General features: G+C 40.0%; 1 protein-coding gene across 1 annotated transcript in view; it reads right to left on the reverse strand.

Annotated features, from left to right (window-relative positions):
- The window catches only part of LOC145408177 (putative glutamate receptor), a 49451-nt gene that overhangs the window by 8567 nt on the left and 13118 nt on the right, over positions 1-27766 (reverse strand). The window contains exons 7-9 of the mRNA XM_080278928.1: positions 24562-24646; positions 22957-23137; positions 15335-15434 (exon numbers count right to left, since the gene is read on the reverse strand). Coding sequence (XP_080135054.1) covers positions 15335-15434; positions 22957-23137; positions 24562-24646 — 366 coding nt within the window. The remainder of the gene's footprint in view (positions 1-15334; positions 15435-22956; positions 23138-24561; positions 24647-27766) is intronic.

Here is a 27766-nt window from a genome sequence, read left to right on the forward strand (position 1 = left end):
GTATGTGGGGAGCCTCCCCACACATGAGAGTTGTACTCTACACAGGGGCGAATAAAAAAAATATTCTACCACAGTTTATTTTTAAAGTGTTTTATCAATATTAGCTGACTTACTGTCAGGTACAGGAAGCCTGGGGGTAAAATGCAGTTGCACAGATTCGGAGATGCAGGTAGGCACAGAAGTTAATTGAAATGAGTGAATAGGACCATCATCAATCACAAAGCGAAGTAAACAAAGGAAATTTTTCTTTTTTACCCGAAAAGTTGCTTATTATATTCCATTGCATCCCGCCTAATATTATCAAGTAGGTAGTAGGGCTGAATGACGGGAACGCGAAGTATCTTCGGTGACATATGGTAAAACATCAAGTATATATTTTTGTTGTCATTCTTCAAAGGGCTATGGTGATAACTATGGTCGTTCTATTTTATGAAGGCAGTTTGGGTGGGACGCTCTGGGACCTCACACTGTTAGCTCTGTTGTCACATCGCCGCCGACACACGTGTAATTATTTGTGTTCACCTCTCTCTCTCTCTCTCTCTCTCTCTCACTCTCCTATTTTAAGCTAGTAACTACTTATAAATGAATTTTAAACACTCTGTATAGATGTAATTCAATAAAAAAGCTGTAGTATAGTATAAATCTCATAAGACTTGTCAGCGTTGCCTTTGAGACGTTGTCAGGTGGTGACACGAGGGACAGCCCTGCGTGAGTGGGTCATACTCGGTCAGTCTCCCGCCATGGAAGCTAGAAAAAAAAAAAAAAAAAAAACGCACCTATAGACTTTTACCTCAGGGGTGGTGTGGAAAAAAAGTAGAAGAGAAAAAATTAAGAAAATACAATTAGTAGTAGGTAATATATAATATGAGAGAGAGAGAGAGAGAGAGAGAGAGAGCACGTGTGTGGCGACGATGTGGCAACAGAGCTAACAGAGTGAGGTCCCAGAGAGCCCGACCCAAACTGCCTTGATAAAATAGAACGACTGTAGTAGAATATCAGGTATTTGTTTTTGCTGTCATTCTTCAAAGGGCTAAAGTGGCAAATGGTAAAGCACCAAGTATTTCGTTTTGCTGTCATTCTTCAAAAGGCAAAGATGACATCTGGTAAAACATTTGTGTGTGTGTGTGTGTGATTTTTCAAATGGCCAAGGTTACATCTGGAAGAACACCATTTTTTTTTCTCTCATTCTTCAAACGGCTTACGTGACATCTGGTAAAACACCAGATATTTCTTTTTGCTGAACGTCTATCTATCTATCTATCTATAGCCCGACGCCCTAATCCCGCAAAGGGTGGCCGCAGACAAAACGCCTCCAAGTCACTCTGTCACCCACCATTTGACTACCCTCCCCCCAACTCACCCCCCCTCCCTCATATACCTCTCAACTCCATCCCTCCACCTCATCCTCGGTCTACTCCTCCCTCTCCCTCCCTCCACCTTACCTACATACACCCTCTTAGTCAGTCTTTCATTCTCCATTCTCTCCACATGTCCAAACCACCTCAGTGTATTTCTCCTAATCTTCTCAACCACATCCACATCTACCCCACAACGTTCCTTCACTTCTTCATTCGTCAACCTGTCCCTTCACGTCACTCCACATGCTCCTCTCAAGTAACTCATTTCCACTGCTCTCACTCTTGACTTGTTCCCCTCTTGCAAGGTCCACGCCTCACTTCCATACGTCAGGGTAGGGATCACAATACCATCATCCAGTGACTTCTTAACTTCCATACTCACCTCCCTATTTCTCATCACTGCTTTCAGTGTACCAACAACCTTCCTTCCCTGCTGTACCCTTTCACGTACTTCATCCCCCAGAGTTCCATCCTTACTCATCACACTACCCAAGTACTTGAATGCACTCACATTCTCCATATCCTCACCATCCAACCTCACTGCACACTCTGTGACTTCATTCCTCTGAACGTGACATCTGATATTTCTGTCTGATGACACGAGGTATTTCTGACTGTTGTCATTCTTCGAAAGGCTAAGGTGACATCTGGCGAGACACCAGTTATGTCATTTTCTTGTCATTTTTTCAAGGGCTGAGATATGTGGCAAAAAAAAAAAAAAAAAAAAATGGAATTCTTTTTGCTGTCATTCTCAAAAAGGCTAATGACCTCCAAATGAGAAGGGATACAGCATAGGACAACGAAGCAGCTGTACCACTCAGATTTGAGACAAGAAAAAAGTAGCATGGGCGCGTATACTGAGCGGAAGTGAGATGTGTAGGGACTCCTTATTGGGTAGGATACTGAGAGGAAATGACCTCTTCAGGCTGATATATATATATATATATATATATATATATATATATATATATATATATATATATATATATATATATATATATATATATATATATATATATTGTTACATAGCCTATGATTTCATCATCCTTTGTGTAATTCTAACGTACAGTGTGCTGCCTGTTTGATCACGAGCGTGTTCTACCTCACTCCCCCCCTTCTACCGTTATAGTAGAGTAAGTCGTTCTTTCTGTTGTTCAGAGCGGGATTGTCAACTCTTTGTCCCCATGGCTTCATTTGCGCGTCCTTCTTACAAGTTGTATCAAGCTCTGCCGGCCCCTATATAATGAGCTCAGTCTCTACATTAATTGCCACTTAGATCTACTCCTCATTTTGTTCACATCTCTGTCCTCCCCTGTACAGTTATTATTGTGAGTGCTCAGGAAGTCTCCAACCATCTAGCAGCTGTGTAATTTGAGTATAAGTGTTATTGCATTTTGTTCTTGTACTGTATAGCATAAGTTGTTAATTTGTAGGCCTAGTGAGGTTTTTGTGATTCATGTAAGGTTCTTGTTGTCAGCAATTATTAATAATAGTTTGTACCTGTAATAATTTATCTTGCATTAACTGAGCATTACCCAGTGTATTTTCATTTTATCAGGGCTGACTTAGATATATTTACTCTCGCTAATTTCCTGTTAATAGAGGCTATTGCAGTTAACCATATATTTAACCTGTTTTTTGCCATTACATTATCCTTATGAGTCCTGAAAGTTTTGTTCTTAGTTTGAGCATTAAACTTTAACTTGTAATTTTATCTAACTCTTTTGTTTTGAACCTGGAACTTTACGGGACAGTAGTGATTTTTAGTATTCTCACTTGAAGTGTACATTATCTTTCTCTGTTCCGTAACATAAATTTGGCGACCTCTTATCAGGATATTCAGGATATTATCATAAGGATATTGCTTGATATTTTGTGACTGTGATTTATTCCTGATGTCTACTATTACTACACTTGATGAAGGCAAAGATTTTTTGTCAAATGTGCAAACAGTGTGTGATGTAGAAAACAGAACAAAGAATGAACTTAAGCTTCTTGCACAACAATTGGGAATTGCAGTTCACTATCATCATTCTAAAGATCAAATTGTTGGCATGATTAATAAACGCTTGTTTGATGTAACTCCTCCAAATGAGCAAACGCAGATTGAATTAGCAAAGTTACAGCTAGCCCTGCAGGAGGCTCGTGTGAAGGAAGCTGAATTTCAAGCACGTGCTAAGGAGGCTGAGTCTCAGGCTAAGGAGGCGGAGTCTCATGCTAAGGAGGCTGAGTTTCAGGCTCATGCTAAGGAGGCTGAGTTTCAGGCTCGTGCTAAGGAGGCTGAGGCACAAGTTGAAATTGCTAGGATTCAGGCAGACCATGAGTATCGCATGAAACAAGGTGGAACTGGATCATCTAGCTCTGATGATTTTGATGTGGCAAAAAATGTTAAACTTGTCCCTCCTTTTAATGAATCTGATTTAACAAAGTATTTTCAGTTGTTTGAGAGGGTAGCTACAGGTTTTAATTGACCCAAAAAGTATTGGCCAGTACTCCTTCAAACTGTTCTCACCGGTAAAGCTCAAGTAACTTATGCATCTTTGCCTCAGGATCAATCTGATAATTATGATGTAGTTGAGAGCTTGATTCTTAAGGTCTATGAGCTTGTTCCTGAAGCCTATAGAGTAAAATTTAGGACAACTTATAAGCAAGATAAGCAATCCCATGTTGAGTATGCAAAAATCAAAGATCTGTTAGAGCAGTGGTTAAATTCTAAGAATGTGGATTCTGATTTTGACAAATTTAAGCAGATGATTTTGCTGGAGGACTTCAAAAGGTGTATTAGTAAAGATGTAAGCCTATATCTTGATGAGAAAAGAATAGATAATTTGTCTGATGCTGCAGTTTTAGCTGATGAATATGTTCTCACTCACAAGAGATATTCTAAAGAAAAAGGGAAAGCTGATAGTAAGTACGTTGCCTCTACTCAGAGTACAGGTAACAGGAAAGAGAGTAAAGATGATGTTTCTCAGGAAGTAAATACCAGCTTCACCTCTAGATTTCAGAAAAGTAAATGTACTTATTGTAGTAAGCTTGGTCATACTACGGAGAAATGTTTCAGGAGACAGCGTGATGTGAACAAAAAGGAGTCTTTAAATATTCAGTCAATTGGTCTAGTGTCCACCCTTGAGAGTTCCCAGAATTCTTTAACCGAGTTAACTGAACCTGCTTTGAGGGGTAACTTAAATTCTCATGATGGAGCTCCTCTTTTGAGCAGTAACGTGGGTGACACTCTCAAGAGTTAATGTGCTAATTTCCTGTCTGATGGTTTTGTCAGTCCTCTGGGCAATAATGACAGGAAATCAGTTAAAATATATCGTGATACAGGTGCTTGCCGATCCCTTATGCTGACCAGTGTTCTAGGCTCTAATGTTAATTTCTCTGAGGAAACTGTAATCTTACAAGGTGTAGGGAATAATTACTTCTCTGTCCCTCTGTGCAGAGTGAATTTAGAGTCTGGTTTTGTTAATGGTTCCGTTATGGTTGGGTTGGTTGAGACACTCCCAATGTCAGGTGTAACTTTCTTACTTGGAAATGATATTGGTGGAAGTCAAGTGTGTCCAGCTCCTCAGTTGTCTAGTGAGCCAGTGGCTGCGACCCGGGATTGTGATGTCCCTGATGTGTTCCCTGCATGTGCTGTCACTAGGGCTAAGTCTAAAGTTACTGGTGATTTAGAGGATAATGATGATGATGATGTTATCCTAGCTGACACTTTTCTTGCTAATTTGGACCACTCACCAGATGAGGCAGTACCCCGTAGTGTTGATAATTTGTCTCGTCAAGAGTTGGTTGAGTTGCAGGTTGCTGACCCTGAGTTGAAAGGTCTAGCTAACTCTGCTTGCAGTGAGGAAGAGTCAGCCGGTGCTTCTACTTGTTATTATATAAAGTCAGGAGTACTTATGAGGAAGTGGAGACCCACAACAGCATCAGCCGACTGTGAATGGGAGATTGTACATCAAGTTGTCATCCCTCGTGTTTGTAGGCAGGATATCATTAGAGTGGCTCATGATTCCAGTTTGGCAGGACACCTTGGAGTGAGGAAGACTGTGGCACGCATTTTGAAACACTTCTACTGGCCAGGTATCTTCAGGGATGTTTCCTGGTATTGTAAGTCTTGTCACACCTGTCAAGTTGTGGGGAAGTGTAATCAGACCGAAAAGGTTGCACCTCTAGTTTCCATTCCTCCTTTTGAGGCGCCTTTCACCCGTGTGTTGGTGGATATTGTGGGCCCTCTTCCTAAGACTTCTTCAGGATTTTCTTATGTGTTGACCCTGATTGATATGGCTACTCGTTATCCTGAAGCCATTCCACTTAGAAATATCTCAGCAAAGAACGTGGTTAAGGAAATGCTAGGGCTCTTCACAAAGTTTGGTCTGCCCAAGGAGGTACAGTCAGACCGGGGAAGTAATTTCATGTCAAATGTTTTCAAGCAGTCTCTGAAAGAGTTGGGCATCTCCCAGATCACGTCTTCAGCTTACCATCCCCAGACCCAAGGAGCGTTGGAGAGATATCATCAAACACTCAAATCTATGCTCAAGAAATACTGTTTGGAACATCAGAAAGACTGGGATAAAGGTCTTCCATTCTTTGTGTTTGCTGCAAGAGAATCTCCAAATGAATCACTTGGCTTCTCACCTTTTGAACTACTGTTTGGCCATGAAGTAAGAGGACCCCTTAAGCTACTCAAGGAATGCTGGCTGTCGGAGGAAGATGACGTCAATCTGCTGGAGTATGTGATGAAGTTCAAAGAACGGCTGTCCACTGCTTTACAGCTGGCGAGAGAGAATTTAGGAGCTGCTGAAGAGAAGATGAAGACTTGGTATGATAAGAAGTCTAGGTTACGCCACTTTCAGCCAGGAGATCAGGATTTGATTCTGCTACCAGTGCATGGGCAACCTCTTCAAGCCAAGTTTAGTGGTCCTTATTTCGTGGAGAAGAAACTCAGTGATTTCAACTATGTCATCGCCACACCAGATCGTAGAAAGAACAAGCAACTTTGTCACATCAACATGCTAAAGTTATATCACAGGTGGGACGAAAATAATCCAGTCTGCACTGTAGCTGTTCCACCCGAGTCTGCAAGTGAAGTTCTTCCATGCAGCATGAGCCTGAGTGATAGTTTGGGGAAGAATCCTGATATCATGAATGATCTCCAGACTAAGCTTTCTCATCTACCTCCCGAGGAAAGGCAGGAGTTTTCGGCATTACTGCAGGAGTACCTGCAAGTGTTCCGTGCCACTCCAGGAAGAACCACTGTGTTGATGCATGATGTCGATGTTGGAGACGCAAAGCCAATTAAACTGCCTCCTGACCGTGTGAACCCAGTGAAAGTTCCTCTCATCCAGAAGGAGCTTGGCTACCTGTTGGACCACAAGATGATTGAGCCCTGTCAGAGCGAGTGGAGTTCTCCTGTCACTGTAGTCCCTAAGCCAGGTGGGTCACAGCAGCTTTGCATCGACTACAGATGTGTTAATCAGATAACCAAAACAGACACTTACCCTCTCCCTCGCGTGGAAGATTGCATAGACAAGATCGGGAAGGCTAGGTACATAAGTAAGTTTGATTTGTTAAAGGGATACTGGCAAGTACCTATGACTGAACGTGCTAGGGAGATCTCATGTTTTGTAACACTAGGAAAGACTTTTGCATGTTCTGTAATGCCATATGGTATGAAGAATGCACCAGCCACATTTCAGAAGCTCATGAATGTTGTAACAGAGGGTTTGGCAGGGTGTGTTGTTTATATTGATGATGTATTAATCTTCAGTGACAACTTGAAAGATGACCTATGCCATGTCAGTAAATTTCTTGAGCGTTTGGTTCATGCTAATCTTGTAGCTAATTTATCAAAGTGTGAGTTTGGTCAAGCTAAAGTTCAGTACCTTGGGTATGTAATTGGTGATGGACATGTTGCACCACCAGGAGCTAAGGTTCAGGTTATAAGTGATCTTCCCAGACCTAAAAGTAGGAAAGAGCTACAAAGATTTTTGGGAATGGTAGGTTATTACCGGAGATTTGTTCTTAACTTTTCAATTCGTGTACCACCACTTACAGACCTACTGAAAAAGGGAGTTAAATTTGTCTGGACCGATAACTGTGAATCCTCTTTCAACAAACTTAAAGCTATCCTATTAAGTCAGCTAGTGCTCGCTACTCCAAATTTTGCTAAGCCTTTTAAGATGGCTGTTGATGCAAGTGATACAGGAGCTGGGGCTGTTTTGCTGCAAGAGGATGATCAGGGTATTGAACACCCTGTATCTTATTACAGTAGGAAGTTCACTCCACCTCAAAAGAACTTCTCAACTATTGAGAAAGAGCTTTTGGCCTTGATTTTGGGTTTACAGCATTTTTCATTTTATTTGTGTTCTGGTTTTGACCCCATAGTCATTTATACCGATCATAACCCACTGAAATTCCTTAGTAAGTTTAAAGATAAAAATCAGAGATTGACAAGATGGAGTCTACTTCTTCAGGAGTATTCATTAGACATACAACATGTCAAGGGGAAAGAAAATGTTATTGCAGGTTGTTTATCTAGACTTTAGACAGATTGTTTTAGAATAATAAGAAATTTCCTTTGTAAATTTCTTTTTTCTTTGTGGGGAGGTGTTACATAGCCTATGATTTCATCATCCTTTGTGTACTTCTAACGTACAGTGTGCTGCCTGTTTGATCACGAGCGTGTTCTACCTCACTCCCCCCTTCTTCCGTTATAGTAGAGTAAGTCGTTCTTTCTGTTGTTCAGAGCGGGATTGTCAACTCTTTGTCCCCATGGCTTCATTTGCGCGTCCTTCTTATAAGTTTTATCAAGCTCTGCTGGCCCCTATATAATGAGCTCAGTCTCTACATTAATTGCCACTTAGATCTACTCCTCATTTTGTTCACATCTCTGTCTTCCCCTGTACAGTTATTATTGTGAGTGCTCAGGAAGTCTTCAACCATCTAGCAGCTGTGTAATTTGAGTATAAGTGTCATTGCATTTTGTTCTTGTACTGTATAGCATAAGTTGTTAATTTGTAGGCCTAGTGAGGTTTTTGTGATTCATGTAAGATTCTTGTTGTCAGCAATTATTAATAATAGTTTGTATCTGTAATAATTTATCTTGAATTAACTGAGCATTACCCAGTGTATTTTCATTTTATCAGGGCTGACTTAGATATATTTACTCTTGCTAATTTCGTGTTAATAGTGGCTATTGCAGTTAACCATATATTTAACCTGTTTTTTGCCATTACATTATCCTTATGAGTCCTGAATGTTCTGTTGTTAGTTTGAGCATTAAACTTTAACTTGTAATTTTATCTAACTCTTGTTTTGAACCTGGAACTTTACGGGACAGTAGTGATTTTTAGTATTCTCACTTAAAGTGTACATTATCTTTCTCTGTTCCGTAACAATATATATATATATATATATATATATATATATATATATATATATATATATATATATATATATATATATATATATATATATATATATATATATATATTGTTAGGGAACAGAGAAAGATAACGTACACTTTAAGTGAGAATACTAAGAGTCACTACTGTCCCGTAAAGTTCCAGGTTCAAAACAAAAGTGTTAGGTAAAATTACAAGTTAAAGTTTAATGCTCAAACTAACAACAAAATATTCAGGACTCATAAGGATAATGTAATGGCAAATAAACAGGTTAAATATATGGTTAACTGCAATAGCCTCTATTAACACGATATTAGCAAGAGTAAATTTATCTAAGTCAGCCCTGATAAAATGAGATACCAGATAATACTCAGTGAATGCCAGATAAATTATTACAGATACAAACTATTATCAAAAATGACTGACATAACCCAACATTAATCAAAAACCTCACTAGGCCTAAGAATTAACCTTATGCTACACAGTACAAGAAAAAATGCAATAACACTTATACTCAAATTACACACAACTGCTAGATGTTTGGAGATTTCTTGCACTCACAATAATAATATCTGAACAGGGGAGGACAGAGATGTGAAAAAAATGAGGAGCAGATCTAAGTGGCAATGATGCAGAGACTAAGCTCATTATATAGGGGCCAGGAGAGCTTGATACAACTTGTAAGAGGGACGCGCAAATGAAGCCATGGGGACAAAGAGCTGAAAATCCCGCTCTGAATAACAGAGAGAACGACTTACTCTAGAATAACGGTAGAAGGGGGGGACTGAGGCAGAACACGCTCGTGATCAAACATGCAGCAACTGTGCGTTAAAATTACACAAAGGATGATGAAATCATAGGCTATGTAACACCTCCCCACAAAGAAAAAAGAAATTTACAAAGGAAATTTCTTATTACTCTAAAACAATCTGTACATGGCATTACAGAACATGCAAATGTCTTTCCTAATGTTACAAAACATGAGATCTCCCTAGCACGTTCAGTCATAGGTACTTGCCAGTATCCCTTTAACAAATCAAACTTACTTATGTACCTAGCCTTTCCGATCTTGTCTATGCAATCTTCCACGCGAGGGAGAGGGTAAGTGTCTGTTTTGGTTATCTGATTAACACGTCTGTAGTCGATGCAAAGCCGCTGTGACCCACCTGGCTTAGGGACTAGAGTGACAGGAGAACTCCACTCGCTCTGACAGGGCTCAATCATCTTGTGGTCCAACAGGTAGCCAAGCTCCTTCTGGATGAGAGGAACTTTCACTGGGTTCACACGGTCAGGAGGCAATTTAATTGGCTTTGCGTCTCCAACATCGACATCATGCATCAACACAGTGGTTCTTCCTGGAGTGGCACGGAACACTTGCGGGTACTCCTGCAGTAATGCCGAAAACTCCTGCCTTTCCTCGGGAGGTAGATGAGAAAGCTTAGTCTGGAGATCATTCATGATATCAGGATTCTTCCCCAAACTATCACTCAGGCTCATACTGCATGGGAGAGCTTCACTTGCAGACTCGGGTGGAACAGCTACAGTGCAGACTGGATTATTTTCGTCCCGCCTTTGATATAACTTTAGCATGTTGATGTGACATAGTTGCTTGCTCTTTCTACGATCTGGTGTGGCGATGACATAGTTGACATCACTGAGTTTCTTCTCCACGAAATAAGGACCACTAAACTTGGCTTGAAGAGGTTGCCCATGAACTGGTAGCAGAATCAAAACCTGATCTCCTGGCTGAAAGTGGCGTAACCTGGACTTCTTATCATACCAAGTCTTCATCTTCTCTTCAGCAGCTCCTAAATTCTCTCTCGCCAGCTGTAAAGCAGTGGACAGCCGTTCTTTGAACTTCATCACATACTCCAGCAGATTGACGTCATCTTCCTCCGACAGCCAGCATTCCTTGAGTAACTTAAGGGGTCCTCTTACTTCATGGCCAAACAGTAGTTCAAAAGGTGAGAAGCCCAGTGATTCATTTGGAGATTCTCTTGCGGCAAACACAACGAATGGAAGACCTTTATCCCAGTCTTTCTGATGTTCCAAACAGTATTTCTTGAGCATCGATTTGAGTGTTTGATGATATCTCTCCAACGCTCCTTGGGTCTGGGGATGGTAAGCTGAAGACGTGATCTGGGTGATGCCCAACTCTTTCAGAGACTGGTTGAAAACGTTTGACATGAAATTACTTCCCTGGTCTGACTGTACCTCCTTGGGCAGACCAAACTTTGTGAAGAACCCTAGCATTTCCTTAACCACGTTCTTTGCTGAGATATTTCTAAGTGGAATGGCTTCAGGATAACGAGTAGCCATATCAATCAGGGTCAACACATAAGAAAATCCTGAAGAAGTCTTAGGAAGAGGGCCCACAATATCCACCAACACACGGGTGAAAGGCGCCTCAAAAGGAGGAATGGGAACTAGAGGTGCAACCTTTTCAGTCTGATTACACTTCCCCACAACTTGACAGGTGTGACAAGACTTACAATACCAGGAAACATCCCTGAAGATACCTGGCCAGTAGAAGTGTTTCAAAATGCGTGCCACAGTCTTCCTCACTCCAAGGTGTCCTGCCAAACTGGAATCATGAGCCACTCGAATGATATCCTGCCTACAAACACGAGGGATGACAACTTGATGTACAACCTCCCATTCACAGTCGGCTGATGCTGTTGGGGGTCTCCACTTCCTCATAAGTACTCCTGACTTTACATAATAACAAGTAGAAGCACCGGCTGACTCTTCTTCACTGTAAGCAGAGTTAGCTAGACCGTTCAACTCAGGGTCAGCAACCTGCAACTCAACCAACTCTTGACGAGACAAATTATCAACACTACGGGGTACTGCCTCATCTGGTGAGTGGTCCAAATTAGCAAGAAAAGTGTCAGCTAGGATAACATCATCATCATCATTATCCTCTAAATCACCAGTAACTTTAGACTTAGACCTAGTGACAGCACATGCAGGGAACACATCAGGGACATCACAATCCTGGGACACAGCCACTGGCTCACTAGACAACTGAGGAGCTGGACACACTTGACTTCCACCAATATCATTTCCAAGTAAGAAAGTTACACCTGACATTGGGAGTGTCTCAACCAACCCAACCATAACGGAACCATTAACAAAACCAGACTCTAAATTCACTCTGCACAGAGGGACAGAGAAGTAATTATTCCCTACACCTTGTAAGATTACAGTTTCATCAGAGGAATTAACATTAGAGCGTAGAACACTGGTCAGCATAAGGGATTGGCAAGCACCTGTATCACGATATATTTTAACTGATTTCCTGTCATTACTGTCCAGAGGACTGACAAAACCATCAGACAGGAAATTAGCACATGAACTCTTGAGAGTGTCACCCACGTTACTGCTCAAAAGAGGAGCTCCATCATGAGAATTTAAGTTACCCCTCAAAGCAGGTTCAGTTAACTCAGTTAAAGAATTCTGGGAACTCTCAAGAGTGGACACTAGACCAATTGACTGAATATTTAAAGACTCCTTTTTGTTCACGTCACGCTGTCTCCTGAAACATCTCTCCGTAGTATGACCAAGCTTACTACAATAAGTACATTTACTTTCCTGAAATCTAGAGGTGAAGCTGGTATTTACTTCCTGAGAAACATCATCCTTATTCTCTTTCCTGTTACCTGTACTCTGAGTAGAGGCAACGTACTTACTCTCAGCTTTCCCTTTTTCTCTAGAATATCTCTTGTGAGTGAGAACATACTCATCAGCTAAAACTGCCGCATCAGACAAATTATCTATTCTTCTCTCATCAAGATATAGGCTTACATCTTTATAAATACACCTTTTGAAGTCCTCCAGCAAAATCATCTGCTTAAATTTACCAAAATCAGAATCCACCTTTTTAGATTTTAACCACTGCTCTAACAGATCTTCTTTGATTTTTGCATACTCAACATGGGATTGCTTATCTTGCTTGTAAGTTGTCCTAAATTTTACTCTATAGGCTTCAGGAACAAGCTCATAGGCCTTAAGAATCAAGCTCTTAACTACATCATAATTATCAGATTGATCCTGAGGCAAAGATGCATAAGTTACTTAAGCTTTACCGGTGAGAACAGTTTGAAGGAGTACTGGCCAATACTTTTTGGGTCAATTAAAACCTGTAGCTACCCTCTCAAACAACTGAAAATACTTTGTTAAATCAGATTCATTAAAAGGAGGGACAAGTTTAACATTTTTAGCCACATCAAAATCATCAGAGCTAGATGATCCAGTTCCACCTTGTTTCATGCGATACTCATGGTCTGCCTGAATCCTGGCAAGTTCAATTTGTGCCTGTATCTGTGCCTCCTGAATACGAGCCTGAGACTCCGCCTCCTTAGCATTTGCCTGAAATTCAGCCTCCTGAATACGAGCCTGAGACTCCGCCTGCTTAGCATTTGCCTGAAATTCAGCTTCTTTAGCACGTGCCTCCTGCAGAGCTAGCTGTAACTTAGCTAATTCAATCTGCGTTTGCTCATTTGGAGGAGTTACATTAAACAAGCTTTCATTAATCATGTCAACAATTTGATCTTTAGAATGATGAGAGCGAACAGCAATTCCCAATTGTTGAGCAACAAGCTTAAGTTCATTCTTTGTTCTGTTTTCTACATCACACACTGTTTGCACATTTGACAAAAAATCTTTGGCTTCATCAAGTGTAGTAATAGTAGACATAATTAATAAGTAACAGTCACAAAATATCGAGCAATATCCTTATGATAATATCCTGAATATCCTATAAGAGGTCGCCAAATTTATGTTACGGAACAGAGAAAGATAACGTACACTTTAAGTGAGAATACTAAGAGTCACTACTGTCCCGTAAAGTTCCAGGTTCAAAACAAAAGAGTTAGGTAAAATTACAAGTTTAAAGTTTAATGCTCAAACTAACAACAAAACATTCAGGACTCATAAGGATAATGTAATGGCAAATAAACAGGTTAAATATATGGTTAACTGCAATAGCCTCTATTAACACGAAATTAGCAAGAGTAAATTTATCTAAGTCTGCCCTGATAAAATGAGATACCAGATAATACTCAGTGAATGCCAGATAAATTATTACAGATACAAACTATTATCAAAAATGACTGACATAACCCAACATTAATCAAAAACCTCACTAGGCCTAAGAATTAACCTTATGCTACACAGTACAAGAAAAAATGCAATAACACTTATACTCAAATTACACACAGCTGCTAGATGTTTGGAGATTTCTTGAGCACTCACAATAATAATATCTGTACAGGGGAGGACAGAGATGTGAACAAAATGAGGAGCAGATCTAAGTGGCAATGATGCAGAGACTAAGCTCATTATATAGGGGCCAGGAGAGCTTGATACAACTTGTAAGAGGGACGCGCAAATGAAGCCATGGGGACAAAGAGCTGAAAATCCCGCTCTGAATAACAGAGAGAACGACTTACTCTACTATAACGGTAGAAGGGGGGGACTGAGGCAGAACACGCTCGTGATCAAACATGCAGCAACTGTGCGTTAAAATTACACAAAGGATGATGAAATCATAGGCTATGTAACAATATATATATATATATATATATATATATATATATATATATATATATATATATATATATATATATATATATATATATATATATATTGTATATATATATATATAGATATATATATATATATATATATATATATATATATATATATATATATATTGCCAGACGCCTCAATCCCGTTTGGGGTGGCCACAAACAAATCGCCTCTAAGTCACCATGTCCCCAGCCATTTCACTGCCCTGCTCCCAACTCACACACCCCTCTCTCATATACCTCTCCACCCCATCCCTCCATCTCATCCTCGGCCTCCCCCTCCCTCTTCTCCCCTCCACCTCACTCACATACACTCTCTTCGTCAGTCTTTCACCCTCCATCCTCTCCACATGGCCAAACCATCTCAGTGTGTTCCTCATAACGCTTTCTATCACATCCACATCCACACCACAACGCTCCTTTATATCCTCATTCGTCAGCCTGTCTCTCCATGTGATTCCACAGGCTCCTCTTAAATATATATATATATATATATATATACAGAGAGAGAGAGAGAGTGAGAGAGAGAGAGAGAGAGAGAGAGAGAGAGAGAGAGAGAGACTTGTGGTTGCTCTGAATGAGAGGCTGAGGCAAAGTTGGCGAGTTGGAGGAGGGGAGGGTTGGAGAAAAAAGACAGTAGTGGTAATGAGTAGTATAAAAGCAAGACTGGAGTAATATATTCCAGAAGTAGGTGAACGAAACGCAAACTTTCATTTGCCTTTCGGCAATGAGTCATCCCAAAAGGTTTCTCATTTATCTCTGAAATAAATCGTGTACTAGTTGGATTAAAGAAATTGTATTGGTTAGAAAAAAGGAGCTGGAAAGTAAATTACAGTACCTGTAATACGAGGGAAGGAAGAAGGAAGAAGAAATAGAAATAGAATAGTGAGGCAGAAGGCGGGGGGCGTACTGGGGAATTAACTAAAACAAATGGTTGAACACAAAATAAAAACAGTTTCCCATGAGAGAGATATACACATACCTTTGACTAATGGCGGCTAAGAGAGGTGAACCCTTCCGTCCTATCATACAGAAGATGAGTGGCCAGTACTGCTCCTTCCCTATGTAGAAGTCGCACCGGCCTGCCACATTCCGGAGCATATACGAAACAATGGTGAGGGACTGAGCACGGTACATCTGTTTAGGGCATACTCGTACTATAAAAGAACATGCTCGAATAGTGAAATATAAATAAAATTGCAGTGTGCAGTACTGTAGGAGATAAAGCTTGACTACTGAAATGATGGTATTATAGTAGCAGGAAGTGTATATCAGATAAGGCTGGAATACTGGCACGAGGATAATCATAGCAATATAAGCACTACAACAGATCAGGTTCACATATCGAAATGGGAATATGACAACACAATGAACTATCACAGCAAAGAAGACTGGGATATTGAAATGTGGATATAACAATGGCTTGAATACTGAAATGAGGGTATTATAATTTTGTGAAGTATTATAGAAAGGCCGAGTACTGGAATGAAGGTTATTGCAACATGGAATATTACTGTAAAGAAGACTGGAATATTGAAATGAGGCTATTGTAATAGTATGATGTTTATTGGCTCGAATATTGAAGCATAAGTCTCCCCTCTCTCTCTCTCTCTCTCTCTCTCTCTCTCTCTCTCTCTCTCTCTCTCTCTCTCTCTCTCTAAGATTTTGACAGCAGGTACATACTGGTATACTTCATGTACTATAGGATACACAGAGCTTAAAACATAGACTATACTAATTCAAAAATGTCTGTTTTAGTTGCTCATACAATTTACAGGCTATAGTCTTCTAGTACAAAGATGTGCCAGTTCTTTGTTCCTTCACTATAAGAGGCGTGCCTGTAAGTTTATTAAAATCGTCCGGGACAGTAAAAGAATGATGATATATCAGAAAAAAAAGTCATTGTCCACGAAAGGTTAAAGTAGACAGTCTCTGACCCCTTAACACGTGAAGTTTATCGTAAATCCATTTAAAAGTTGTCTGCTGGTAAAAGAACAGGTAATAAAAAAATCGTAGTGAATGGATTAACTGACCCGAATATAAGCACGACATAACAGATGAATACTTCTCACATACAAGACTGTGCTTCTTGTATTTGTGAGTGTAATTCATCCATTGGAACAGTTGACGACAATGTGATACGAATTAAAAAAAGACATCATCAGTATCCTGATACCAATGACAAAATGTTCTAGTTGTGATATTTGCGGGTGTAAATCATACACCTGTACAGCTGATGGCCATATGAAACTAGCAAAACAAGACAATCACCATCTCGATATTCATCAAAATACAGAATCTAGTGAGGACTATAATAAAGTCCTAGTCTCTGTCAACAGATAACAATTCGTTGCCAGTATCTTGATATTTGACAATAAACAGCCGCTGATCAGTACGGTGACGGTGCTGAAGGAAGATCATTTTCAAGGTGGTCCCATTAAAAGGCGCTGCAAGAATCAGTGGACAAGTTTGGAAACTTCTAGACCTACTGCCGGTTTTTACAAGCTGTCCGTGACATAACGAAGCAGTCTGTTTTCCTTGGAGCTCCCAAAGGAGCATAGTTCAGATGTGGTAGGTCTCCATATTATAATTGCAAATCATACTAGATAGATAGATAAATAGATAGATAGAGAGACAGATAGAAGCAGGAAGTCAAATGATGAGAAGGTGTTGTGTTTGCGAGAAGCGAGCAGCGCTAAACGCTTACACGGAGGAAAGCTGACGACAGCGGCCAGTAAGGAGATGATTCAGTTAGCTGTCAGCAGTCCTCTCGTGAGAAAGTTCTGTTGCCATGAGGAAGATACGTGACGCACACACCCTACTACACGAGATGTTAGGAAAGAGAGTGGAGGAGGAGACAAGCGACCCTAGAGAGAGGTCGAGACGGAGATTAGCCTTAGAACAGAGAGAGAGAGAGAGATAGCGAGACAGGGAGGTAGCTACCCAGGACTTATACTATTATACCTGTTTAATATTTCCAAGACAAATAAAAATAGTCCCATACTATTCTTTACCTCTCCCGTCACTACATGACATCTGGTGGGGAAACTACTACAAGATATAAAAGCCGCTCGACCACAAGTCTAAAATATCCTGCCTCTACAAGCAAATACAAAGTCGCTGCTTTATGATACAAAGTTTTATGACATTTGGTAGCAGCGAACGTATACGAACCTCGTCTACGAATCAACATTAAATTCCTACAAAATATCAAGATTGACAACAACCAACAATATCAGCTCCTGCCCCCTCCGTCTCCCAGATCATTACGCTGATGCAGAGGTCAAGAGATCACTCGACGCCTTGCAAGTAGCTTAACGACAAACCAGCAAATCTGCGGACATCGTCTCCGAATTAAAAGCAAATTTCTACAAAAGCAACCGAGACTACAAGGTTAGCTTCAGTTCTACAAAGTCTACAGCCATCTACAATCAACTACAGCCATCTACAATCAACTACAATTAACAACTCTACGTCGTCTGTATAATCTTCTACACGCACCTACAAGTAGCGGCAGTCTTCATCCTACAACGAATAAATCACTAGAGAAAAGGACAGAGAAAACTTCCACATAGAATAAAGGGAACAAACAAACGAAGAGTGAGACACGATTTACAACTCATCTTACTCACTCGTCTTCACTCAAGTTACTCATCGCTACTCATTCACTCACCACAGCTACCAGTGTGGGAAGTTGAGGTCATCGTGCGTGCTTGCTGAACAGACGCCACGTCAGTCAACACACCACCTGCACCACCACTCACACCATTTCCCACCACGGTAAAAATTAGTAAGTTACATAGTTACTTCATTTATACAATACACAGTGATAGACAATAAGCTTCTGCACAAACATATAAAACGTGCTGTATAGTTACAGTTTAAATACACATACTTACTTCAGTTATCTCCATAACTCAAACACTAAATAATCACCAACAATAAATATTCTACACTGTATATATTCATTCATTTATTATAACATTTATTTACTACCAACGAGTGTTACCATTCATACCTACATAAAATACGTGTTTCATACATACAACTATACATTATTATATCTACAAGCGATAAAGAAAATATACCATCACAGTTACTCAGTGAGCAATTAAAAGAACTGTATTAAACATTTATTAATTAAAGCTACCTAGTGGAAACATACAAATTAAGTTACAAGGTAAACTAGAAAAAAAAAAAAAAATGGCCAACACAAATGCCGTTAGCAAGAGTGAACATCTTCAACACAATCGTGAAGACAATGATTTCCACACAGTGCTGACACACATATTACTCACGAGAGGTACAGGTGAACAAGTCAGTGTGTATAGTTAATACTGTATATATGTATATATATTTTTTTTTATATAAAATAACAAAATATGGGACTATATAATATCATTTTATAGTATCTGTGCAATATAAACTAAACTTTGAAAAAGTATCCCAAGAAAATTAACCAGTAATTATGTAACCATGAACAACATGGAAACAAGCGTACACAAGCAAAGAGAAACAAACTATGGAAAATCAATACATACAAAAAAAAAAAAAAGAAAGAAAGAAAGAAAAGTAAAACAGAAAAAAGAGAAATAGAGTAAGATCACATAACAAACAAATGAAAATAAGTGTAAGTGTTACTACATAAGCCAAAATACCACATAAACTACAAACAAAAAAAGCAAATTGTTGTCTCCACATACAAGTGGCACGACACATCATCACTATCATCGACCGCAGCATATGTTAGGACTGCAGTTATTACAATTGTTACTCCATATTATAATTATGTAACGACAAACGATTGCATTATGTTACACTTTGCCAATTATGTAACAGTTGCATTAACAAGATGTAACTTTTATGTAACTTTAACTACAATTATGTACCTACAAACGATATGTAACAATTATGTAACGACAAACGATTGCATTATGTTACACTTTGCCAATTATGTAACAGTTGCATTAACAAGATGTAACTTTTATGTAACTTTAACTACAATTATGTACCTACAAACGATATGTAACAATTATGTAACGACAAACGATTGCATTATGTTACATTTTGCCAATTATGTAACAGTTGCATTAACAAGATGTAACTTTTATGTAACTTTAACAACAATTATGTACCTACAAACGATATGTAACAATTATGTAACGACAAAACAGTTGCATTAACAAGATGTAACTTTTATGTAACTATAATTATAAGGCCAACACAATTATGCATTAACACAATATTTGGTAACAATTCATAAAATGTTACAATTATGTAGTACCACAATGTTAGTACAATATTATAAGTCATACAATTATAGCACAATTCTATATTACCAGTATCATCATACAAGTTAGGTGAAATATTAGACATTACTAAAGTGATAACTCAAATATGTAATGTATAACCTAGCAGTATTACCATTGCACAATTATATGCGTACGTCTGTTGTACATGCACGTCTTACAAGTGTTATACAACAACCATTGCATTTATTCAAATATGTATACAACTTGTTTAAATGTAATATTACTGAATAATCACTATTTACTATGAATAATATATGTATACAATATTCATACAATTATGTTACTTTACAATATTATGTATTTCACTTAATTAGCTTATAAGTTCATTATAATGTGTATGTAGTATGTATTAATATATTATAACTATTAAATGTCGATGGTACGCCATTTTTGCGCGGCAGAGCAATGTGGTAGGTCTCCATATTATAATTGCAAATCATACTAGATAGATAGATAAATAGATAGATAGAGAGACAGATAGAAGCAGGAAGTCAAATGATGAGAAGGTGTTGTGTTTGCGAGAAGCGAGCAGCGCTAAACGCTTACACGGAGGAAAGCTGATGACAGCGGCCAGTAAGGAGATGATTCAGTTAGCTGTCAGCAGTCCTCTCGTGAGAAAGTTCTGTTGCCATGAGGAAGATACGTGACGCACACACCCTACTACACGAGATGTTAGGAAAGAGAGTGGAGGAGGAGACAAGCGACCCTAGAGAGAGGTCGAGACGGAGATTAGCCTTAGAACAGAGAGAGAGAGAGAGATAGCGAGACAGGGAGGTAGCTACCCAGGACTTATACTATTATACCTGTTTAATATTTCCAAGACAAATAAAAATAGTCCCATACTATTCTTTACCTCTCCCGTCACTACATGACATCTGGTGGGGAAACTACTACAAGATATAAAAGCCGCTCGACCACAAGTCTAAAATATACTTCTCTACAAGTAACTACAAAGCCTTTATGACACAGACAAGGGTAAACGACGTGGCCTCACGTCATCCCTCGTCCAAAGAAGGCCTCACTTCTATTCCTATGACACTGACGACAGCAGCGGTGCAGAAGACGTACGTATGGCTAGAATGCGAGGAGGTGGGAACCAGCACAACCTATTGTTTTACTTTCCAGTGTCCTGCATGAAGATAGCGCCCTTTAGCCCAAACCTCGTTTCAGGATATCAGTCAGAATCAGATGTATCTTGAGTAGCGGATAAATGAGCAGTAAGTCAATTATCTGCTGGTCTAACTCAAAAGCTGACTTATCTCTTTCTTTTCCTGAGCACCTTTGTAAAGAATCATAAATCTTATTTAGATCTGTCGTTCTCTCCTCCAGACACTTAGGAAACAAGAGCAAAAATCGATCCTGACTTTTTGCAACTCCAGACTCTCTCTCGAGTCCACCCTTACCCAACTGCCCATCAGCCAGCATCCCTTGCACTAGTCCGTCGCCTTTGAGGCAGTCGTCAGCACAATGCCCAGCTACCTCCTGCACCACTGGGGCCTTCAGTTGAAAAGCTGTGCTTGGAATGTTCTGCTATTTGAAGAAACCTCCGCAAAAGCCATCATATTGGACACCTGGTGTACTCTCCCTTCACACTGACAAGACTCCCCATGGTCCATTATATCTCTGATGTACCCTAGAGCAGCGGTTCTTAACCTTTGTATAGGATCGCACCCCATTTTAAGAGTTGGTCGTTATTTCCAGCCCCCCCACCCCCACCCCGCCCCAGCCCAGTCCTTCCTTAATAAGACACTTTTTTTTTTTTTTCAGTTGCCATATAATCAAATACTTCATCCAAGAGTATTTAAGCAACATAAAAAACTGTTTGCTTCCTTCACAACATACATACACTGTGAAAAATATATTATATTGTTTTAAGCATTGTAATAAACACCATAAAAATTTTTTATGTAGAACTGTAGATTAAGCCCATCCCTGACCATAAAACATACCACTTGGTCATCAAGACCATTACTGTATATGGTCATGCACATCACTGCGAAGTCATGAGCATCACTACATGGCTGTAAGCACCAACATATGGCCATAAGCACTATCACATGGCCATGAATATCACCACATGGCCACATCACCACATGGCCATTAACACCACCATAAGGCCATAAACTTTACTGCATGACCATGAACATCAGCACACAGAGGTAAGCACCATCACATGATCATATATACTTTCAACAGCAATAAATATTTCTATTTGTCAAATTTCCATCTCTATGATAACGAACCCCTTATTTTCAGTTTACAGAAGTAGTTATCACTGAGCTCTCTTATTCATATACTAAAAAATACCTCAACAGAAGAAAAAGTGTGAGAAACAGAAAGCGTTAACGTGCGGACGCAAAGGGCATTAGCACTTATGCTATTCGAATGAGGAAATTTAGGAAAACAAAACTTTGGGGGACTGATCTTTGTCAGAACTGAAAAATGGACATCAAGCATAATCACAGTACAGTATACAATGTTCCAATTTAAAATTACTCAAATATTGTTCATTATTTGGTACCAGACTTCTTGGGATCTTATCTTTCTCACGAGATACTTAGAATAAGTATCTCAAACAAGGACCCACCACAGGAGAGTTAGAGGAAAAAAAAATAGTACATAGATACAGAGAAAAACCCGCTTCGAAGTACTGAGCAGAAACGAAATGTAAAGAGCGAATATCAGTCAAATGGTTGTCATGATATACAGTCACTTATTCTGGGCATTCCTTGAGTTTCTTGTGGAATTTTGCGCCTTTCTTGTATATAATACACGCCCCGCTATGGAGACGCACCTCCCTGATACAGAACCACTGATCTAGACCCTCCAAAAAGGCCCTTCATTACTCATTAAGCACACGCACACCACTAACCTTCATTACGTCCACACATCCATTGCACATAAAACCCATTTTCCATTGTGTCCATACAAGTCTGACCTGATGCAAAGGAAAAATACCCCTTATGTGACCTCTTGCATTCCCGTACACTTAGATTCATTTATTGTCTTCATAATTCTGAAAACACTTTATGTTACTGTATATCTGTCTTTATGTTTCTATATCTCAAGAACCTGCAAACGTCCCAAGACTTCTGTACAGACTCCTAGCCTGGCCACATCATATACAAAATAAATCAGTTACCCTGACTACAGTCCTAAAACACAGATTATCAAAAATGCAAAAAATAGAGGAAACAATCTTGTGGGCTTCTTGCCTTTGGTCCCTTCTTTCTTGCATTAGAAAAAAAAATATCCTAACTCCTGACGTAAGTCCATCCTCTGGCCTCCCTACCGTGCCTAGTGAAGTCGTCGGAGTAGACTTTCCTGCAGGTGGTGTCCTCGACCAGCAGGGCGTGTGACCCAGCACGCACCTGACTGTAGGCGGCATCGTACAGGGCGGACGAGGCCAAGAAGTGTGCTCGACCCTCGCCAATGGTGTCTGCCAGATCACGGTACACGCCGCTCTTCACCTTCTGTGCAGTACCAGGGAAAGACACCTGTACACTGGACTGGTTTATCACTACACACACACACACACACACACACACACACACACACACACACACACACACACACCTTTCGACTACGGATACTACTAAAAAGATAATTATGGTGGTCCGCAAACACTGGAAGAACGAGCACTAGGAATCGCATCAAAAGGAAAACAAATCGCTCCATCACTGACATGGACTCCAATCCAGCGCAATAGACTACGCTGTCCAGCTGGAATAAGTCATCACCATCTGACCTTAGAACCTACATCACCCTAATGTATGCTTAAAATCAATCACATCATAACCTTATCGTAGAACCTAACCCAGTCTAATGTATGCAAAAACTGGTTACATCATCACCTTCCCCTAAAACCTAACTCGGCCTAATATATATAAACTAGAGTCGGTCACATCACCACCTTCCTTTAGAACCTACCCAACCTAATATAAGCTAAAATTAGTCACATCATCACATTCCCGTAGCATCTGCCGGTAAGTCTAAAGTAACTAGAACCTGTCATATCATCACCTATCCCCAAAATCTAACAGCCTCATGTAAGCTAGAATTAGTCACACCACCACATTCCCCTAAAACATAACTCAGCCTAAAGTATGCTACAATCAATCACATTACCACCATCCCCTAGAATCTATCTCAGTCAAAGATAGAATCAGTTATATCACCTCCATACTCTAGAACACTGGTTCTCAATCTGGGAGCCATGGCCCCCAAGGGGCCTACGGCAGGATTTTAGGGGTGCCATGGCGGGCTAGTGTAAGTAATAAATCAGAGTGTGTCCGCCTTACGTTCGGGTAAGGGGGCCATGTGTTTAAGCTTGTAGCCTTGCTCCTTTTCGAATTCCTTGACCTCAAGAATTCTGCTGCCAGAAACTTTTTTGAAGAAAAATCTGTGACCGTGTTCTGATGCTCCATGCATCAGTCATATCCAAAAGTTAGTGCAATCGCACTTAGAGTCCTCTTGCCAAATTTCCAAAACATACAGTATTTATGTGAATCTGGTTTCTCCACCCTTTTACACATAAAAAGAAAAAGCCGAAACAGGTTGAATGTGGACCCAGATATGAGATGTGTGTTATCAGTGGCTCAACCTGGAATCAGTTGACTGAAAGCAGTGTCATACATCCCACTGACATGTAACATAATATGCATTCTGATTGATAGCTGTAAGCATTAAAATGACTAAAGAGCGCAAAAACAGTTTTTTTTTTTTTATCATAATTTGTGAGGGACTTGAGAGAAAACTGAAGAGGGACCATGAAGATGTTAAGTGGGGAATTAAGTAAAAAGTTTGAGAAGCACTGCCCTAGAACCTAACCCAATCTAACCCAAGCAATAAGCAGTCACATCAGCCCTTACCCCTGAGGTAGCCAGACCTGACCTACCGACATGTGCTCCACCAGGGCTGTGGCCTTCTCGAATACCAGGTGCAGTTGACGGTCTTCTATCACCTGTCTCAGGAAGTTGTACCTGTAGGGCATCGAGGAAGTGGTAATAATAATAATAATAATAATAATAATAATAATAATAATGAAAATAATAACAATGATAACCAGAGGTTGTGGCACAGCAAACCCGTCCCCCGCAGTCATTTTAGTGAGGACCTATAAACACAACACGATATCTAGTCAGAGATGTCACATATCAAATTTGGAATAAATTGGGTGAAAATTGATGATTTTATGCTTATTTGAAATATTAGGCCCGATCCACCTGACATTGACCCCCCTACTGCTAACTGGGGGGTGACCCCCCCTGATATAAGGAGGCATGTTATAGGATGCAACACATTTAGGCTTTGGTTTCATGTCCATATGACGAATTTGAGAGGAGTTATGGCGAAAAAAAGATTTTTGCTTACAATTTTTTTTTTGAGGGGGGGGGGTTCCTACAGCTTGGGCTTGGCCCAATTCGGCCCAAAATTTAATCAGGGGATCAAGTCATAGACCATCATCCCTGTTATTTTGGTCAAAATCGCACCAGTAGCTTTCGCGTAAAGTTGCTAACAGACAGACAGACAGACAAACAGACAGACCAAGTGCAAACAATACCCGTTCCCAAGCCCCTTCGGGACGGGGACGGATAATAATCCATCCATCCATCCATCATCCAATCCTACATTGCCCCATGAGGAGCGTAGGAGCCCAGGGTTAGGCAGTTGGTCCCGACATTTAAGATGAGAGTGACCAGCCTTACTCATCCCTGAGTAGCATTACATGAGCAGTCAACCCCAGCCACCCCTCGGATATAAACTTCACCGGCTCAATCCGATTGGAGCGCAATAGTTACCCACTAAACCACCAGGCGCCAAAGTTTGGTTATATGGTTACCACCCATTGTAGTCAATGGTTTCCTGGTGTACAGGAAACCATTCAGTTTGTCACTCAGTGTAGAGTCACCCACAGGCAGAAGGAAGAGCCAAGAATGAAGGAAAGAAAGACAGAAGAGGGAATGTAAAGTTACCCGTAGGCAAAAGGACAAGGAAAGAATGAAGGAAAGGAAGACAGAAGAGGATGGAAGGAAAGAAGGATGGAGGAGAGGAAAGAGCAGACACCCGACAGCAGCACTACATCGAGTCAGTGGATGGTAAGCGCCCCCACCTACCACATAATAATAATAATAATAATAATAATAATAATAATAATAATAATAATAATAATAATACCTGGTATTAATAATAACAATATAATAGTACTATTAATACCTGGTACTACTACTACTACTACTACTACTACTAGTAATAATAATAATAATAATTATTATTATTATTATTATAACAACAACAACAATAACAACAACAACAACAACAACACATGGCTGGTGCATTGTATGAGACTCAGTCCCACTCCATTTGTGTTGAAGATGGTTCTAGACTTCATATGATGCAAGAGGGAAATTATGAAAGATGAAATTACATTCCACAAGCTGTGTCAACTCAAAGAAAAATATATAAAAAAAATTTGATATTATATAGTAAATATTTCAAGTAACGTTTAAACCGATGTACAGTTATATGGTCACTTTCACGGGCCATCTGCTACCACCAAATGACATTGTTGTGTTCTGTTTCAGAGAAACCTGAAGTAGAAGGGTTGGATATCGTATTAGTTCATTTTTTACCAGCATGAAATCTTACCTTCAGTAAATAAATTCGGCTGGACATAAAAAGAATAAGTAATCAAATTATGTCATCAAATTAAAAGGGTTAAAACATACCACATATTCCCTCGGTACATCCCAAAGCCCCCTCTCATGGTAACGGCCAAGTGAGATGCCTGGAACCATTGTCTGACTCGTTTCTTCTTCATTTCTGCAACATTTGCGGCCCTTCCCCCAATTTTCTCTCTGTTGAATACAACCTCTCTTCCTCTAAACCCCACCCTTTCTTCCTTACTGAGACTCAGCTGTCTGAGGCAACTGATAACAAACCCTTCTCCGTATCCTTCTACTTTATCTATTCTCACTTCAAAGCCAGAGGTGGCTGTTCTGTAAATGTAGGCAATAATAGATCTTACTCTTGTGTTCCTGAATTTGATTCTTTTTAATTCTCTACTCTCTGATTTCGGCGTTCCTGTCACTGTCAGACTAAATGTATCTAAGCTCTTTACATATTCCCGAATTTTACTGACTATGAAAAATTCTTTGACTATCTTACTTCTAAGATGGAGCACATCCTATCAATTTCTCTTTTCTCTGAAATCTCCATTCTAGTTGATTTCATTATTCATCACCAACTTTGTCTTTCGTTTCCTTTCGTTGATCCACTTGGTGAACAAGCCTACATCTTTTCTATCCTCAGTGACCTACAGCAGCTTGAGCAGCACGTTACCAGCATTCCTGGCCGCATTGGATAGAGCTCCAATACTTGACCTTTTCCTTACACCTAATCCTTCTGTTCACGCTATTCATCTTTTCCCCTCGTTGGGCCCCTCCGATTACAGCCTATCGCTCCAGTAAGGCCTGTGGACCCTCACAAGAAGCAGCGACTTCGAGACTTTGGAGCTGCTGATTGGAAGGACCTCTGTCAGTACTTCTTTTATCTTCTGAGGAATGTTTGTTGCTTCCATGGTCGAGAGACATCTAAGTGTGCCTCACGTAATATGGAGTTATTCTCTTGGGCATGAAAACATACATTCCTTTCCCTTATCATGTGAGTAACAAAACAAAAAAATACTTAGTTTGACGACGCTTGTACTAATACCGACCACAACAAGCAGAGGGCCTTCAAAAGGTACTGGAGCCAACCCACTCCTGAACATCCTCTCTTTTAAGTTTCTGCCCGGAACTGTGCTGTCTGTCCCTCGGTCCGGTAAAAATAATTTCATTCTTGCACAATGCTCTGAAGTCTCGAACTCAGTTTCTTCCTGCCGCTTCTGGCACCTTGCCAAAAACCTTCCTAACAACTTTACTTCATCATCCTTCACTCCTCTTTTCCGCTTTGTTGACTCTGTAGTTGTTTCTTCTCCTGATACAGCAGAACTCTTTGCTCAGATTTTTTCCTCTATATCAACCTTAGACGATTCCGGTGCTGCTCCTCTATCATTTCCCCCTCTGACTTCCTCATGGCTGAAATTAAAATGTCTCCAGTTG

The sequence above is a fragment of the Coenobita brevimanus genome, chromosome 76 (assembly GCF_032717465.1).
Source record: "Coenobita brevimanus isolate Jiangsu-jjx chromosome 76, ASM3271746v2, whole genome shotgun sequence".
NCBI classification, from domain to species: Eukaryota; Metazoa; Arthropoda; class Malacostraca; order Decapoda; family Coenobitidae; genus Coenobita; species Coenobita brevimanus.